The sequence below is a fragment of the Xiphophorus maculatus genome, chromosome 6 (genome assembly GCF_002775205.1).
Source record: "Xiphophorus maculatus strain JP 163 A chromosome 6, X_maculatus-5.0-male, whole genome shotgun sequence".
Taxonomy (NCBI): domain Eukaryota; kingdom Metazoa; phylum Chordata; class Actinopteri; order Cyprinodontiformes; family Poeciliidae; genus Xiphophorus; species Xiphophorus maculatus.
Genome location: NC_036448.1, coordinates 12,407,406 through 12,421,815, shown reverse-complemented (window position 1 = coordinate 12,421,815; position 14,410 = coordinate 12,407,406). Strand labels below are relative to the sequence as shown.

Here is a 14,410-nt window from a genome sequence, read left to right as displayed (position 1 = left end):
ATTCTGAGATTACAGTCAGAATTGTATTTTTTTCAGTGGCCCTAATCCTCTTCCGTACAATAGCGGTGCCATTAATTATGAGTTGCACTGAAAGAACTGAACAACCACAGGTTGGTGGCTGAATATAGATTCACCGATAGGGGGCAGTGTGTGCAAACGTCCCACTGACCTGCTGTGAAAATGACAAAAAAAAAATTAAATTGCTTTAATCTTTGTATCTGTATCTTCTAATGTCTGTGCTAAAAATTGCGCTTTTATTTAGGAAATTTTGGAGGTCAAAAAAAAAAAATAAAATTCACGATTAGTCACTACAGCAAAGAAATTGCATGATTATTTGACTAAATAGAAAACATGGCGCATGCTGAAGTTTGCGGCAGATAGAGGGAGACAGACAATAGAAATGCTCCTCTGTTTTATATCTAGAGATGACAAACAAGCCAGAGGATCCAGGCTAAATGATGAAATGCGGATGCAATAATAAACCACAGCGTAATAATTGGTTAGTCTCTGTTTAAAGCGGAATTTGTTTTCATCCCTCTGCTCTGACCGAACCTGCGAGAGGCAGCAGCGCGCTGGGAGGCCTTTCTCCTTTCTGACAGGCGCCAGAGGAAGAGGAGTCCTAAGCTGAACTTTGAAACGTACAACCTGATAGCTGGCGTGTTGGAGCAACACCATTGCTTCATCACAGATCAAAAGGTAACGAGTGACACTCCTTTAAAGCTTCTACTTCCCATCTGCCGCACTGGAGAGAGCTCTTGGCCTTGGTCATGCCTCTTTATGCCGCCAGTGAGCACCTTTAGGCTGGGAACGCTTCTGTCTGCAGCGTGTTTCTTTTTTTTTTTAAACACACCTGGAGTTTGAAGAACACGGCTACAGAGATGAAGCCACCCGTGGAGGTCAGCGTCTTCCTGCTCTCTCTGTTGGGTCCTGGAGTTTTATTCACAATGAATCATATCCCTGCATTTCAGGAGTAAGTTCACCATCGTTTATCCTGTCTCCACTCTACAGGTGGTGCTTCTCTTAATTTTTTTCCTCAGCAATTTAGATCGAAAAGGGAAACTCGCACAACACAGAGATTGACATGTTTCACTTGTTTATTTCTGATCTGATCATTTTTGATGAATACGGCTTGCAGATATAATTAAATCTCCAGAAAGAAATCGTATAGAAAGGTCATGTTGTGACCACCACAAACTGCTGACTTGACAGTGTAGCCCAGCAGTCAGGCATTCCGACCAGCTTCAGTGAGGGTAATAGAAAAAGGGTCATTGAAAAAGAAAGCATGACTAATATTAATGGAAAGTTAGGTGGAAGAAAGAAGGCTGAAAGCAGCATAGATAACAGCAGCCCTGTTAGGTTTGTGATTTAAAGGCCTGACACAGGATTTGCCAGGCATGGACAACTGCTTTGGTGAAATAACTGCGTAGGTTCATTTTGAGCACAGCAATTTACTGAAAGTTATAATCACGTAGAAATTCTGTTTTATTTGTGAATTAAAAGGATGAAACCCCTCAGCAAATTCAGAGCAACTCATTCTTTTCTTTCTTTCTTTTTTTTTTCTTTACATTTCTGTGCAGTTTCAGGGAGGTCAGTGCATCTAAAGTTATATGGCACAAAATTAAAAATGCAAGTGTTATCTGATAGCTGATAGCAGGCAACAACTAGCTAAACAATAAGCTGAGCATAAAACCACATTTTTTATCAGACATTCATGCTTATTTGCTGTAACTTGGATAAATTGTGAACTTCATCAGAGAAATCATTGTTCCCTTTGTCACCATAGACCTCTTCCTATCCTGGGAATGGGAATGTTTGTCCTGGGATCCGTTCTTCTTTTGCTCATCCTCACAGTGCGACACAAAACAAAAGTGGACCCCTTGTTCTACGGTACAGACACATTGCTTAATGCTAATGTGCAAAATAAATAAGCAGTTCTATTATTTCATTGGTTTCCTCTCTATTTGTAGTATTTGCAGAGTTTACGTTTGGCGGCATGGTAGGCTTGACCAACGCTTTAGAGCAGGACGGGTTCATCTCCGGCTTTATGGACTTTTACCTAAAGATGGTAAAGTAACCAAACTCAGATTTATGCAATTAATCTTTTCTTTTAAAAACAAACACAATAAAACTGTATTTTGAAATCTTTTCTCTCCAGGGTGAGCCTCATCTTAGCACCTCCTATGCCGTGATGATGTCTTATTGGGAGGTTGTTCACCTCATCCTGTTGCTCACAATCATTCACCGCATGTTTTCAGGGTGAGCTGCTGCACCAGAACCATCCCAGATGTCTCACTGTGTGTTTTCACCGAGCCCCCTGATGGACTCTGTGGTTTCTTTCACAGGAAGTCCTACCGAAGCCTGGGTCTGTTGTGGGCTGGGTCCTCCATCGCAAATCAAATTGTCCTTATTCCGGGGGTGGTAATTGGTGAGAAATGCTAAACATTTAACTCCTCTGATTGGTCTGAATGTCTCTCTAGGCAGATTTTTATTTTTTTTGCTTGGTTTTTGCAGGCAAGTATGGGTCCAACATCCGGCCAGCCTTTTGGAGGAATGCCCCCTTCTTCTTGGTGTCTTTTTGGGCAGCATCGCTGCTCTTTAGCAGACCCAGAGAGATGCCAATTGTCACGGCAGACAAGGTGCAGTTCTGTCTCAACTCTAAGGATAGGATTGATTTGTTTTATTTATCTAGACATGCTTTCATTAGTGATAGGAAATCTCTATTTTATGATTTAGAAGCTTGTTGTTTTTCTTCTTCAACATTTCAAAATTTTTACTTTGAGTTACTCCAAGTTTTCAAAATGACTAGCCTAAAAATATTTTTGATTAACTAGCTTAATATCTGTCACATGTAAGATTTTTTTAAATAGATATATTTTTGAAAAAACTAGACAAATTGAAATATTTCAATAATCAAAGCTTTTTTAATCTATGTTACAAAAAAAAACCATTTAATATTGATTATTAACGCAGAATTTGAGTAGCAGGAAGAACTTAAGATTTATTGTAGATTTATCTTTTTAATTTTATTTTAATATTAGAGAATGTAAAAAGTTCCAGCTTAGCTGATTAGACCTTCAAATAAGGTAATTATAGTTAAATAAAATTTTGATTTAAAAACCAAAATTGTATCTCAGGAAGTAAATTTGTCATAAAGGAAAACATCAGAATCAGCTTAATTCACCAAGATTGTGCACACAAACAAGGAATTTGATTTTAAGTCAGTAAACATGATATTGCTAATAAAATATTGATATTTATTTATGTCCTTTTTACTTCTGCAAACAGTTATGAGTTTCACTCATAACATTCACTGTCCAATAAAAGTCCATTTGAACCACACTGCTTTTTCTAATTCTTTATTAAGCTGGAAAACAGAAGCATAAATTGTGATTTATGTAACAGAGCAATAGCTGCGTTTGTTGGTGTTCAATCACAGTGTTGGATTATTGCATGTATGCTATAATCAGTAGCTACATTAAGTTATATTGTTTCTTCTGATCAGATCGCTGCAGAGCAGAAGAAAGGTCTGCTGTCTCGACCTGCCGACCTGCTCCTGTCACTCCTCTTACTGGGAGCTGTGGCTTTCTTTGTGTTCAGAGGCTTTGTGAGTAACACAGCACAGGCCTGACTCCTTCTGCAGACTCATTAGGTCACAGGTTTGAATACCTGTCTGCCCTGCTGTTTTGCTCCAGGTGGTGTTGGACTGTCCTCTGGACGCCTGCTTTACCTACATCTACCAGTATGAGCCGTACCTCAAAGACCCAGTGGGCTTCTCCAGGGTTATGGTCAGTCCAGAAACTTAAAAAAATGATCCCGCGGCTGAGATCAGACGCATGCATCCTGTTCACAAACTGTATCTCATCTCATTTATTACAGATGCTGGTGTATTTTTTCTACGCTGTGCCCCTGGTGAGCATTCTTCTCTATGGCCTGAACACACCTGGATGCAGCTGGATGTTGGACTGGACCATCTTCTTTGCAGGAGCCATGGCTCAGGTACAGAGCATTGCAAAACAAGTTTTACTGGGATTTTATGTGACGGATCAAAACAAAACATTGGGCAGTGGTGAAATTAAAATGACAAATCTTGCTATTTGTTATAAGCCATGTAGGGGACACAGTAAAATAAGACCAAAATTTAATATTTTGGTCTTCAGAAAAGTAACAGTGAAAGTATTGAGCTGAGGGGGAAGGGTGCTTTTTTCAGCTAGTCAGAGTTAACAGGAAGACATGTGACAGAACAATGACACCAAGCATGCAGCCAGACCTCCTGTAACAAGTTTTAAATAATATTTGTTTATTAGAATGGTCTAGTCAATGTTGAGACCTTTAACCTTAATCTAGCTGAGAAACTGTGGCAACAATGGAAATATGATGTCTACAGAAACTCTCCAACCTTTTCAGTTGAACTAGAGCTTTTTTATAAGAAGAATGGATTGACAATTTATGGAAAGCTGGTAGACATGTATCCTAGAAGACGTGCAACTGTGATTGTAAAGTTTAGATGTAATTTTCCTTCCATTTCTCCATTATCCTAATTTAATACATTCTGTGCCTTGAAAACAAATGTAGGAAATGGGTATTTTTCCAAGATGCTGTAACTGTATTTCTATTTTTGCTGTTGTTAATGTTTCACTGCCCCCTGATGACCTCTTCCTCCTCGCCTGCTGCTTTACCCCCAGACTCAGTGGTGTCATATCGGAGCATCTCTGCACTCCCGTACTCCCTTCACGTACCGAACCCCGGCAGACAAAAGATGGCCGGTTATCGCCCTCAATGTGCTGCTCGCCATTGTGCCCGCTCTGCTGGCCCTCCGCTGCCGCACCAACCCGGCTTTTCTCATGAAACCTGTTCCCAAGGGACAGAGCAACGACGACAAGAAGAAAAACTAGGACCACACACCTGGCACTGAATGTCGAAGAATACTTCACGTGTTGAAAAGGCGAATGCTTTCAGGGGAGTGCACCAACTGAAAGAAAGGGTACTCTTTTTCTCCCCCTAATCTTAAAACCCAGAGGGGATTTAGAAACTTTGCTCTCTGGGTCAACTTTTTCAAATCGGCCATCTCACACGGCACTCCCTCTGTGGACTGTTGGACCCTGATTAAGACGCGCCGCTGATGGAGGTGAGGGACTGCGATCAGATCAGCTTTCAGGCGACTCATACAGATACCTGGTCGCAAAATTTAGATTACGAATCTTGACCTAACAGTTTATTTACACGTGTCTGTATATCCCAACTAAAATTCTATTTATTTCAGCTTTTTTTTTTTTTACTGTTTTGAAAATGTTCAGATTTGACCCTTTTTGGAAACAAGTGTGTGAGACATTTATTGGTATTCCATCAAACACAAGGGTGTGTTCTCATTTTCTTGTCTAGTCCAAAAATGATCTCACTGCAGGTCAGAGTTCACGTTTTTGACCTTTTGCTTAGTAAGTTCAACAGTTCAATAACCAGATTTACTACTTTATGCTGTACCGGTCGGTGCATCTCAGTGTTTCATGTTGTGGTTTATTTTGTACAATAAAGAAAAAATAACACAGAACTGTGAATATTTTTTGCACTGATGAGCAGGAACATTGATATTCTCCCCTCGTGCTCCTTGTCGTTTGTGCCTCTAGAAAACCGTATATAAAAACTTAAAATGACTCGGGCTTTTAAAGATTTAACAATACTGTTTCAGCAGCTGTCAATATTGTCCCCAAGCAGAAACGTATTCAGCGCTGTGCAGAGTGCGCTGCTGCAGTTATCAACCTGATAAGAGGTGAACCCTGTAAATAGGTGAGCTGTTGCATGTGGTTATCACATTCACACACAAAAAAACCCCACTGGTCAGGAGTCCATATGCCTTAATCAGTGAGCCAAAATGTAGGTCACACGTGTTGAATTCAATGTAAAAATGGATTTAATTAATCAAATATGTGTCAAGCAAAGTGTGATTTCTTTTTATTTATTTTTTCTTCAAATATCTTGTTCGTAGAAATGCAAAAGGTTGAGGACTGATTTTTGCGGTTGAATCAAAAGTGTAATTATTGAATCTAGAGACTGTTTGGCTGTTAAAACTATAGACTGTGTCAAAGCTCATGGCTTCACAACACGACTGGCAGCATTTTTCATTCAACATTCATAGCTTCATTATGAAAGTCACTGGTTGTTTTCAGTTCCAGAGCTGTTTTTATTTTAACCAAGTTATGTGCTTTTTTTTAAGCACAAAAGAAAAATAAACCGCATGACATGACTACAGAAGACTTTGATTATTCAATAGCATCACATTACTAGGGATCTTGTTCATCCCTAGTCCTCTGCAGCACAGATGCATTTATTTTTATTTGGAAAACCATTTTAAAACCAGCCTATTACTTTCCTTCTACTTCTTAGTGATGGCCTATTTTTTGTTGATTTATCAGATAAAATTCAAATAAAATTTAAATAAAAATTCACAGGGTGCAGAAACTTTTCCAACACCTAGTATATGTTGTTGGTCTCGATTTAAAGAAAACGTATAAAGTTTAGCTTTTCCTTTTGTTCACTTTATTAAGAATGAAATACAACAGCAAGACAAAAAGTCATTGGAACACCAAAAAAGTAGATGACTGATCCAATATCAAAGGGACTAAAGAGAAAAAATAGTGACATTCTACTCATCAGATACACACAGCCGTGCAAATTTTCAAGATGTTTAGCAAATCCGTTACAATCAAGTGTTTAGCTCAAGCTTTTTCCTTATCCCAGCCACACAATCTGCTGTATGTCTATGGGACACATCCATTAAATCATTCTGAAGGAGTTGATTTGAACAAAGTCCAGCAATGGATCAGCTAATAACACAGAACATATTTACAAACCAGAGATTAGAGAAAAATCAAAGGATTTGCTACTAACTGGTATAGAAAAATGGTGTTACACTGACTTCCTGGAGTGTAAGTACAAAAAAAAGCTTTTTCACTAGCAGATCATCTGTAATAAATAGTAACATTACACAAACAGCACGTATTAGAAAAAGCATGTCAGTAAGAATAAAACAGAGCAGCTATTAAAAAAAGCTTAATGAAGAAAAAAGAAAAAGCAACAGCTCACAGCAAAAGCACAAACAGCTCAGGGTTACAAAGAAACGCACGCTAGCTTGCATTGTAGCCGTCTGTGGGAACAGAACACTAGGACGAGTTAATTTTCATGTAGACCAGTGGTTTTCAATTCCAGTCCTCAAGAGACGGTGTCCTGCAGCTTTTAGATGTGTCCCTCGTCCAACAGACCTAAAGCAAATGACTGAATCACTTCCTCGGTATTCAGTCAACTCCTGCTAATTAATTGGAACAGAAACACATCGAAAAGTTGCAGAACTTTACACGAGTTGAAGACCCCTGATGTGGAACAAAAGATTGAAATTTGATTTTTTTTTAAATGAGACATTTCTCTAATTTTCCATCTGACATGCATACACTCACACACATTTACACACTGATGTCTACCTGACAGAAAGGGACGGGGTCATCGTTAATTAGGATGACAAGTTAGAAAGGTGTTCACAGCCCAATTAAAAGAAGCATCAAAACAACCAAACTCAGAGATCGGACAGTGGAGGTTAGCTGTATGTTAGAGACGACCTTATTTATCAAAAGTAGTAAAAGCTAAGCTGAGAGCAAGGGGAGAAGCAGGAACATGGGAACTACTCTCTTCCTGTACGGGCCATGGTTAGCACCTAGGCGTTGCGGATGTTGTATTATTTGGTTCAGTAGTAGCTTTGAGCGTCCTCTCTGGGTTTGTGGCCTTCTCCTCCGTGTCTCCGGTTCCTGCGATGTTCATGGTGCTGGTTGTGATGATGGCGTCTGTATCGGTGCGAATGCCGAGCTGGAGGAAAAACCGTCAATGTCAATTTTCTTTGAACAAAATGTTTCAGTGTTGGACACAAAATGATCACAAGGAGAAATAAAGTCGTTTTTTTTTTTTTCATACTATGAAACCACAAACTCAGACATCACAAACTCAGCTTTGTCAGCCGGCACAGCAGCTAACAAAAGTAGCAGCATTTCAGAAAACAGAAAAATACAGCCGTAAATTAAATTAAGACAGAGGCGAAAAGTTCAGTGGTGTTGTCAAGCTGCACTTGAGCTGAGCGCAACAAAGTAAAATGCTTTTCATATTTCTAAAAATTAAACAAAAAATTTCACATTCTACTTTGCTTTGGCTCAAAGATATAATTGATTTTGGGATCATTTTATAGGAAGTGGCAGGATTCAGGAACCAGATAAGTTCTAAAAAGTTCCAAAAAGTGCCTGGAAAATTCCCCAATATGTATCTGATAAGTTCTAAAAAGTACCCAATAGTTCCTAGAACAGGGGTGGGCAATCCTGGTCTTCAAGGGCCAGTGTCCTGCAACTCTTAGATATCTCCCTGGTATAACACACTTCAATCCAACAGCTGAATCACCTCCCAAATGCAATCAAGTTCTCCAGAGCCCTGCTAATATTTGACTCAGGTGTGTTGAAGTAGAGCTACATCTAAAAGTTGCAGGAGACCGGCCCTCCACCCCTGTTCTAGAAAGTGCCATGTATACCTTCCTGAAAGCAACTAATAATATCCCCCCCCAAAACAACCTTTCAGATCCAGGAAACGAACCATCTATTCAGGTTAGGTTCCTGGAAAGTATCCGGGGAAAACAGCTGGTGAGTTCTAGGATGTAGACGATAAGCTGCAGGAAAGTTTCACAGAGGTTAACCTTTGAGTTCCTAAAAAGCTCTAGAAAGTATCTGGAAAGTTCCAACAATAACACAGTGTTCCCTCTAAGACCACTGACACGAGACCTCGGAGTCAAACTCACACTTTGTGCAGATGATCCTGGGACGCTCCCAGCTGCCGTCGGCCCGGCAGCGAGAAGTCGGGATGTGGCGTTGGTAGAAGCCCTCGGAGCATTGGTAGCGCACCACAGAGTGGATGTCGTAGTGTGACCTCCGCCGGCCAATCAAATGAGCGTTCTCCACTGCTGGCGGGGTCCCACATAACACTGTCAGAAATATTTCAAATCACATAAATTAACAGGAGACAGCTGAATAGATATCCTTTATCCACTGTTTCTTTTTTAATGTAGGAGGAAAACATTTAAAAGTCGCTCTAATGAGAGATAGTACACACACACTGCCACCAGATGGCAGTGTGTGTGATGAGTCAAGCTCAACTACAATCAAAGGGAGGTTTGAGTATGTCTCTACAGAGGACTAATCTATGAGATTTCAGACAAAGAAACAAACACCTTGATCTCAAACACCCTGTCCTTGTGTTTCCTCACTCCTTTAGCACCTCATAACTTTACTTCATGTCTTCAGTGTACTTCCTTTGCTTCCTACAGGCTCTATCTGCATTCACAGTAAGAATGGTTTGGTCCCAAACTGCGAGGATGAATACTAAGGCAACCTGGTAAAAAACTGTCCAGAGGACATTTAGATGATATTTATGAACCTGGCAATAACCGGCAATAATTGCAACATCAGTTCTGGAGCTGGAGTGAGCATAAATGGGACCGAAGGCACCTATGGGAGAAAGATTGAGATTAATATCACTTTCTCTCAAAAAATCAATATGGGTTTGGGCAGAATTGCAACTTCACTTAAGTGTGTGTTTGTCATAAATTTTTCTGAGTCTTTTAGGGGATGAGACAGTATCAGTAAGGTGAAGCTTTAAAGTTTGGGTCAAGCGAATGAAAAATGTTACCAAAGTAAAAAAGCAGGAACAACATGAACAGGGAACAAAAGCTGGTGATGAGCACTGATGACTAAAAGGAGGCCAGCTTGTCACACACACAAACACACATGTGGTGTTTTTCCTATGAATAATGCATTTTACATAGCGAGGGAACTTTATTGATTTATTTACTGTGAAATTCTGAACATTGTTTTCTGAAGTTACATTGACAGGGAAGGCTTTCCCAGGTGATGTGAGCAGATTGTTCCCTACCTGTGCCTTTCTTGCAGATGTAGGGCAGATTGTAGTTGCAGGGCACGTCGTTCCACTTGCCATCCTCATGGGCAATAGTCACCACACAGTCCTCACCGCCTGCAAAGAAATTATCTGGCTGGCTTTCCCTCCAGTTCTCATAAACCTGCATAACAACAAACAGCCACCGTCAATATGTGCTTTCATGTAAGTCCTGCAAGAATGGACCATTTAAAGACATAATTCAAGTAGGCTCAGTTAAAAGCAAAAAAGCAGTTTTCTTACTTGTAGTACATAAACCCTTCTTAAGACTTCATTTAGCATAAATACCAATTAGGTGGTTCCAGAGGGCGAAGCTATTTGCTTGTTGGCGAAGGATGAAGGTGAAAGTGGATCTCTACTGTCTTAAAATGACAAAAATCCCCAAAAGGTCGAGGCGGTTTTGTGAGAATACTGTTTGACGAGCTTTTAAACCGTGGCTGCTACATCTAATCTGTATGTGTACAAAGTGAAGATGCCAAGAGACTTTTGAATGAAACTAAGAAATTATAATGCATCAGAATCTCACTTCAAATTTCCTGAATTATCACTTTAAGAATGTTAATAATGCAATTTAGAAGAATAATTATGAGGTTTAGCAAACAAATAAGAACAAGTTAGAATTTTAATTCAATGTCAGAGCATGCTGCTCTGAAAAAGTGTTTCCATTCTTATCTCATGAATCAACTGTGGTCAAACAAGTTTGTTTTTTTTTCCTTTATCTTGATCCATAAATCACCTAAACAGAGCCTGACTCACAACATGAAGTAGGCTTAAAGTTTTAAAAAAGTAACACATCATGCCCGGATCTAAATAAAATTAAAAACAGATGAGATACAAAATCGTAGTCTGGAAAAGTTTAGGAAGTCTAATGCTTTGTATGCCTTGAACTGTCCTTGGAGTGGCCAGCATATCTAAACTAAGGTCACAAAAAATGCCTGTTTTCCATAAATTAAATTCATATTTATAAAGACTTTTTTCTATTTATCCTGGTTATGTTTGTCTGATTTAAAAATGTAAATTTTTACATGAAGATCTGAAACATTTCAGTGTGATAAGTAGCTGAAGAAATCTGTAATAAATTAATTGTTAAGTAGCTTTAAAAATTCAGTCACTCAGTTCCAAACTATCTTTTTTTTAACTCATCAAGCCTGTTGTTATTTAACCCTTTGATGCACAACATATGTACACCCCTTCTAATGCACAACATGGGTCAAAAATGACCCGCATTCATTTTCCATGTTATTTCATGCTGACTGAGTTTTTCTTTGCTCTGTTTTTCAAAATCAATTAATTTTATGATTGAATATTCCAAGTATTCTTTAAATATCTTGTTTTTAATTACCACAGATCATTAATTTATTTTTTTGTTTCCTACTTTATGAACAAAAATAATTTTTATATTACTATACATGGGTCATCCAAGTGTGATTTAAAATTAAATGTCTTAATACTATAAAAAAAATAAAGTTTCAAGTAATTACTTTAGCAGTGAATGGGGCCAAACAGTTATTTATTTAATACTTGCAACACGTTTGTCATTTTATCACACATACACATAAATCCTGATAACAGATAACAGCTATTGAACTGAACTTTATCTGTGGTTGAACAACTGTAAACTGGTGAAATGTGACCAAACAAAATAAAACACAACTGAACACATTAGTAGAACACAAACTGCCATCTCAATTTTTGCATGCCTCACAAATGATCACTAATTTTTTGTGCTCCTTGCACACCGGCCTAGTGCACTGGGAACACTAGCTACTGGCTTTTCTGGCTTTTGAAACTGGGCAGATCGCGCACCTCTTCCTCTTCCTTTGGCCCTCCTGTCTGATGTCCTCTTGTAGCTGAGTGGTGGCTGTCTTTTTTTAACCCACACCTTCCCATTGCCTCAATAATATGCTTCTGGAGTTTGGGTGTGCCCTCCATGCGCCTCTTCATATGTGGCATGACGAGCTCTTTGCCCAGCTCCTTGATAAATAGTCGTCGTGCATTACTCGCACCACCCATATAATCAGGATGTTGTGCACCCAAGTTGGTGTAGGCATTGAGTGTGGCAACATCCAGCATATTGTACCAGAGAACCATGGGCCACCTCCTTGTTCTCCGCAGACCTGTGCTAACCATTTGATCCATTGTGTCCACTCCTCCTTTCGTTTTATTGTAGTACTGGATCACTTCTGGTTTCTTCTTCTGACTGCTGTTATCCACTGCTTTGTCATCATGCATGGTGCTCAGTAGGACAACAGCCTTTCCTTTCTTCTGCACATAGCTCACCATGGTCATGTTGCCATAGAATCCAAATTCCGAGCTATGAAGCTCCCGTGATTTGGATGGCTTCATGATAGATGGTATGTCAGGCTTGTTCTGGCGAAGAGTCCCAACGATGGTCAGATTGTTCTTGAGGAGCTTGGTGAAACTGGTGAAAACTGGTGAAAAAGTTGTCCATTGTCCATGTAGAATTACAAAAACTGTGCTTGTTCATAACTTAAGAAAGAAAAAATAAAAATGATGATTTGTGGTAAACAAAAACAAGATATTTACTGCATATCTGGAAAAGTAAATGATAAAATTAATTTATTTCAAAAGTATATCATAGAAACACTCAACCATACATGAAGTAACCTGGAAAATGAATGCGGGTCGTTTTTGACCCGTTTTGTGCATTGGAAGGGTAGTGATACAAAAAGGGTTTTTGTTCAAAAAGTAAGAAAGGAAAAATTTTATTAAGGATGTATGATGATCAAAAACAAGTTAATTGAGGAATACCTAGAATACTGAATGATGAAATTAATTTATTGCAAAGATATAGAAGATAAAAACTCAGCCGGGTCACTTTTGACCCATGTATTGCATCAAAGGGTTAAAAGAAGAGTCAGAGGCCAATTTAGTTACCGCAAACATTCAAACTTAACCACAGCATCTCTGATACAACTAAACCAATGCAGTAAAACAGCATCAGTTCAAAGCTTAAAGAAATTATTTCAGATGAATGAAAACCTTAATTCTGCTTTTAACATGTAGATGTGGGAAGTAAATCTGCCCACATCGTCCCATTCTTTCACACACTCCATCAAAACATGTTTGCATTAAACATTCATAGGCGAGGATGAACGAGTGTGTGCCTTAATCATACATGAACGAAACTGAGAAGACGACAATACGATGATTCAAACGATTGTTGCCCAGAAAAATTTAATTTAAAAGAAAAAAAAGTAAAAACTGAAAAAGTAATACCACACATTTCAGAAGAAATGATTAGAGGAGCATCTCCAATTAGCTATTTTAGAACATCCTACCACAGGGATTAAGACAGGCTTAAAGGGATTTTTTTCCTACTCGTCTCTGAGAGTGTGAGGATCTGGTGTAAAGATCTTCATGAGAGACTGTGTGGGCTTTTTTTCTGCACTCGGTTGTTCTGATATTCATTCTGCTCATTCAGAACATTATAGCTATGTCTTTTGGCATTGATATCTTCTATGGTTTATGAAATATTCATCTTTTTGTGATCTTCTTGGGCCACATTGAAATGAAAAGAACATTCGATAATTTCAGAAAAATTCTGCAAAACTCTTTGCACTCTTTTACAGCTTACTACTTCCAAATACTTTCAGCTGGAAATGCCGTTCAAACATTCAAACATACTCATATTGTTCATTGTACTTCCTTTTATTTCAGCTTGTTCATATATTTTACTGATTTCATATAATCCCTCTTCATGTTTTTGCTTACATTATACTCAGTCTTCAGGAAAAAAACATGGGTTGATCTGGTCGATAAACAGATAAGCAACAATGGCTCACTAGCTCTGAGGGATCCCAAACCTGCTAACCCTACTTCACACTGCACCTGACCTCCTGGTGGGCCCAAATGGAGAGGACTTTACTAGTTTTGGTCTAAACCAGGCCAAGCACCAGGAGCCAAAGTTTGATCTAGTTGCTCCTCCTAAGCCTGACATCAGGACATTTCCGAGGTTCACCAAATGACATGGTGTCGGTTCATTGAGGTCCTTGGATCAGTTCGATAAATTTCCTGTGCTCAGTTTGCCATGGGAGGCCCAAAGCTGTCCCCAGGGTCACAACCCATCAACTTGGTTGTTCTCTGGAGGTCTAGGATCAGTTTTTGCCTCAAGCAGAGGAGCTCAGATATGTTGGTTTCTTGTCCATGATTAATGGTAGGATGAATTTGGAGATGAATAAATGTACTGGGGCCTTAATCAGCTTCTTCTGTAGGTTTGCTGCATTCAGCCTGAGAGGCAGGGACGGTTTGAGCTCCATCATTCAGGGTTCTGGCAAAATTGAAGAAATAACTTGAGGTTTGAAAATCCTTTTTGAAGGAGACATTAAGGCAGAACCAGAACGTGCTTGGACTACAGCAGTTCTGGTCTGGGAATGCCTTGGGAAACTCTCATGGTGTGTTCACACCAAATGCATCTTGA

General features: G+C 39.2%; 2 protein-coding genes across 3 annotated transcripts in view; one reads left to right on the top strand and one right to left on the bottom strand.

Annotated features, from left to right (window-relative positions):
• Positions 1-587: 587 nt before the first annotated feature.
• Positions 588-5,545, top strand: LOC102231290 (transmembrane 6 superfamily member 2-like). The gene is made up of 10 exons (XM_014475427.2): positions 588-970; positions 1,784-1,887; positions 1,968-2,065; positions 2,156-2,256; positions 2,343-2,425; positions 2,512-2,636; positions 3,503-3,604; positions 3,693-3,785; positions 3,877-3,996; positions 4,683-5,545. Exons 1-10 carry the CDS (start codon positions 879-881, stop codon positions 4,890-4,892), a joined length of 1,128 nt encoding a protein of 375 aa, XP_014330913.1. The 5' UTR covers positions 588-878; the 3' UTR covers positions 4,893-5,545.
• A 963-nt stretch (positions 5,546-6,508) lies between these two features.
• The window catches only part of LOC102226112 (neurocan core protein-like), a 50,978-nt gene continuing 43,076 nt past the window's right edge, over positions 6,509-14,410 (bottom strand). For both annotated transcript variants that reach the window (XM_023335208.1, XM_023335209.1), the window contains exons 18-20: positions 9,949-10,093; positions 8,819-9,001; positions 6,509-7,848 (exon numbers count right to left, since the gene is read on the bottom strand). In XM_023335208.1, coding sequence (XP_023190976.1) covers positions 7,730-7,848; positions 8,819-9,001; positions 9,949-10,093 — 447 coding nt within the window. In that variant the 3' untranslated portion in view covers positions 6,509-7,729. The remainder of the gene's footprint in view (positions 7,849-8,818; positions 9,002-9,948; positions 10,094-14,410) is intronic.

Excerpts from the sequence above, each read along its gene's own strand:
- LOC102231290 (XM_014475427.2), top strand. The coding sequence starts at position 879 with ATGAAGCCACCCGTGGAGGTCAGCGTCTTCCTGCTCTCTCTGTTGGGT. Across the intron at positions 971-1,783 it reads CATATCCCTGCATTTCAGGA|ACCTCTTCCTATCCTGGGAA; the intron begins GTAAGTTCACCA and ends TTGTCACCATAG. Across the intron at positions 2,426-2,511 it reads TATTCCGGGGGTGGTAATTG|GCAAGTATGGGTCCAACATC; the intron begins GTGAGAAATGCT and ends TGGTTTTTGCAG.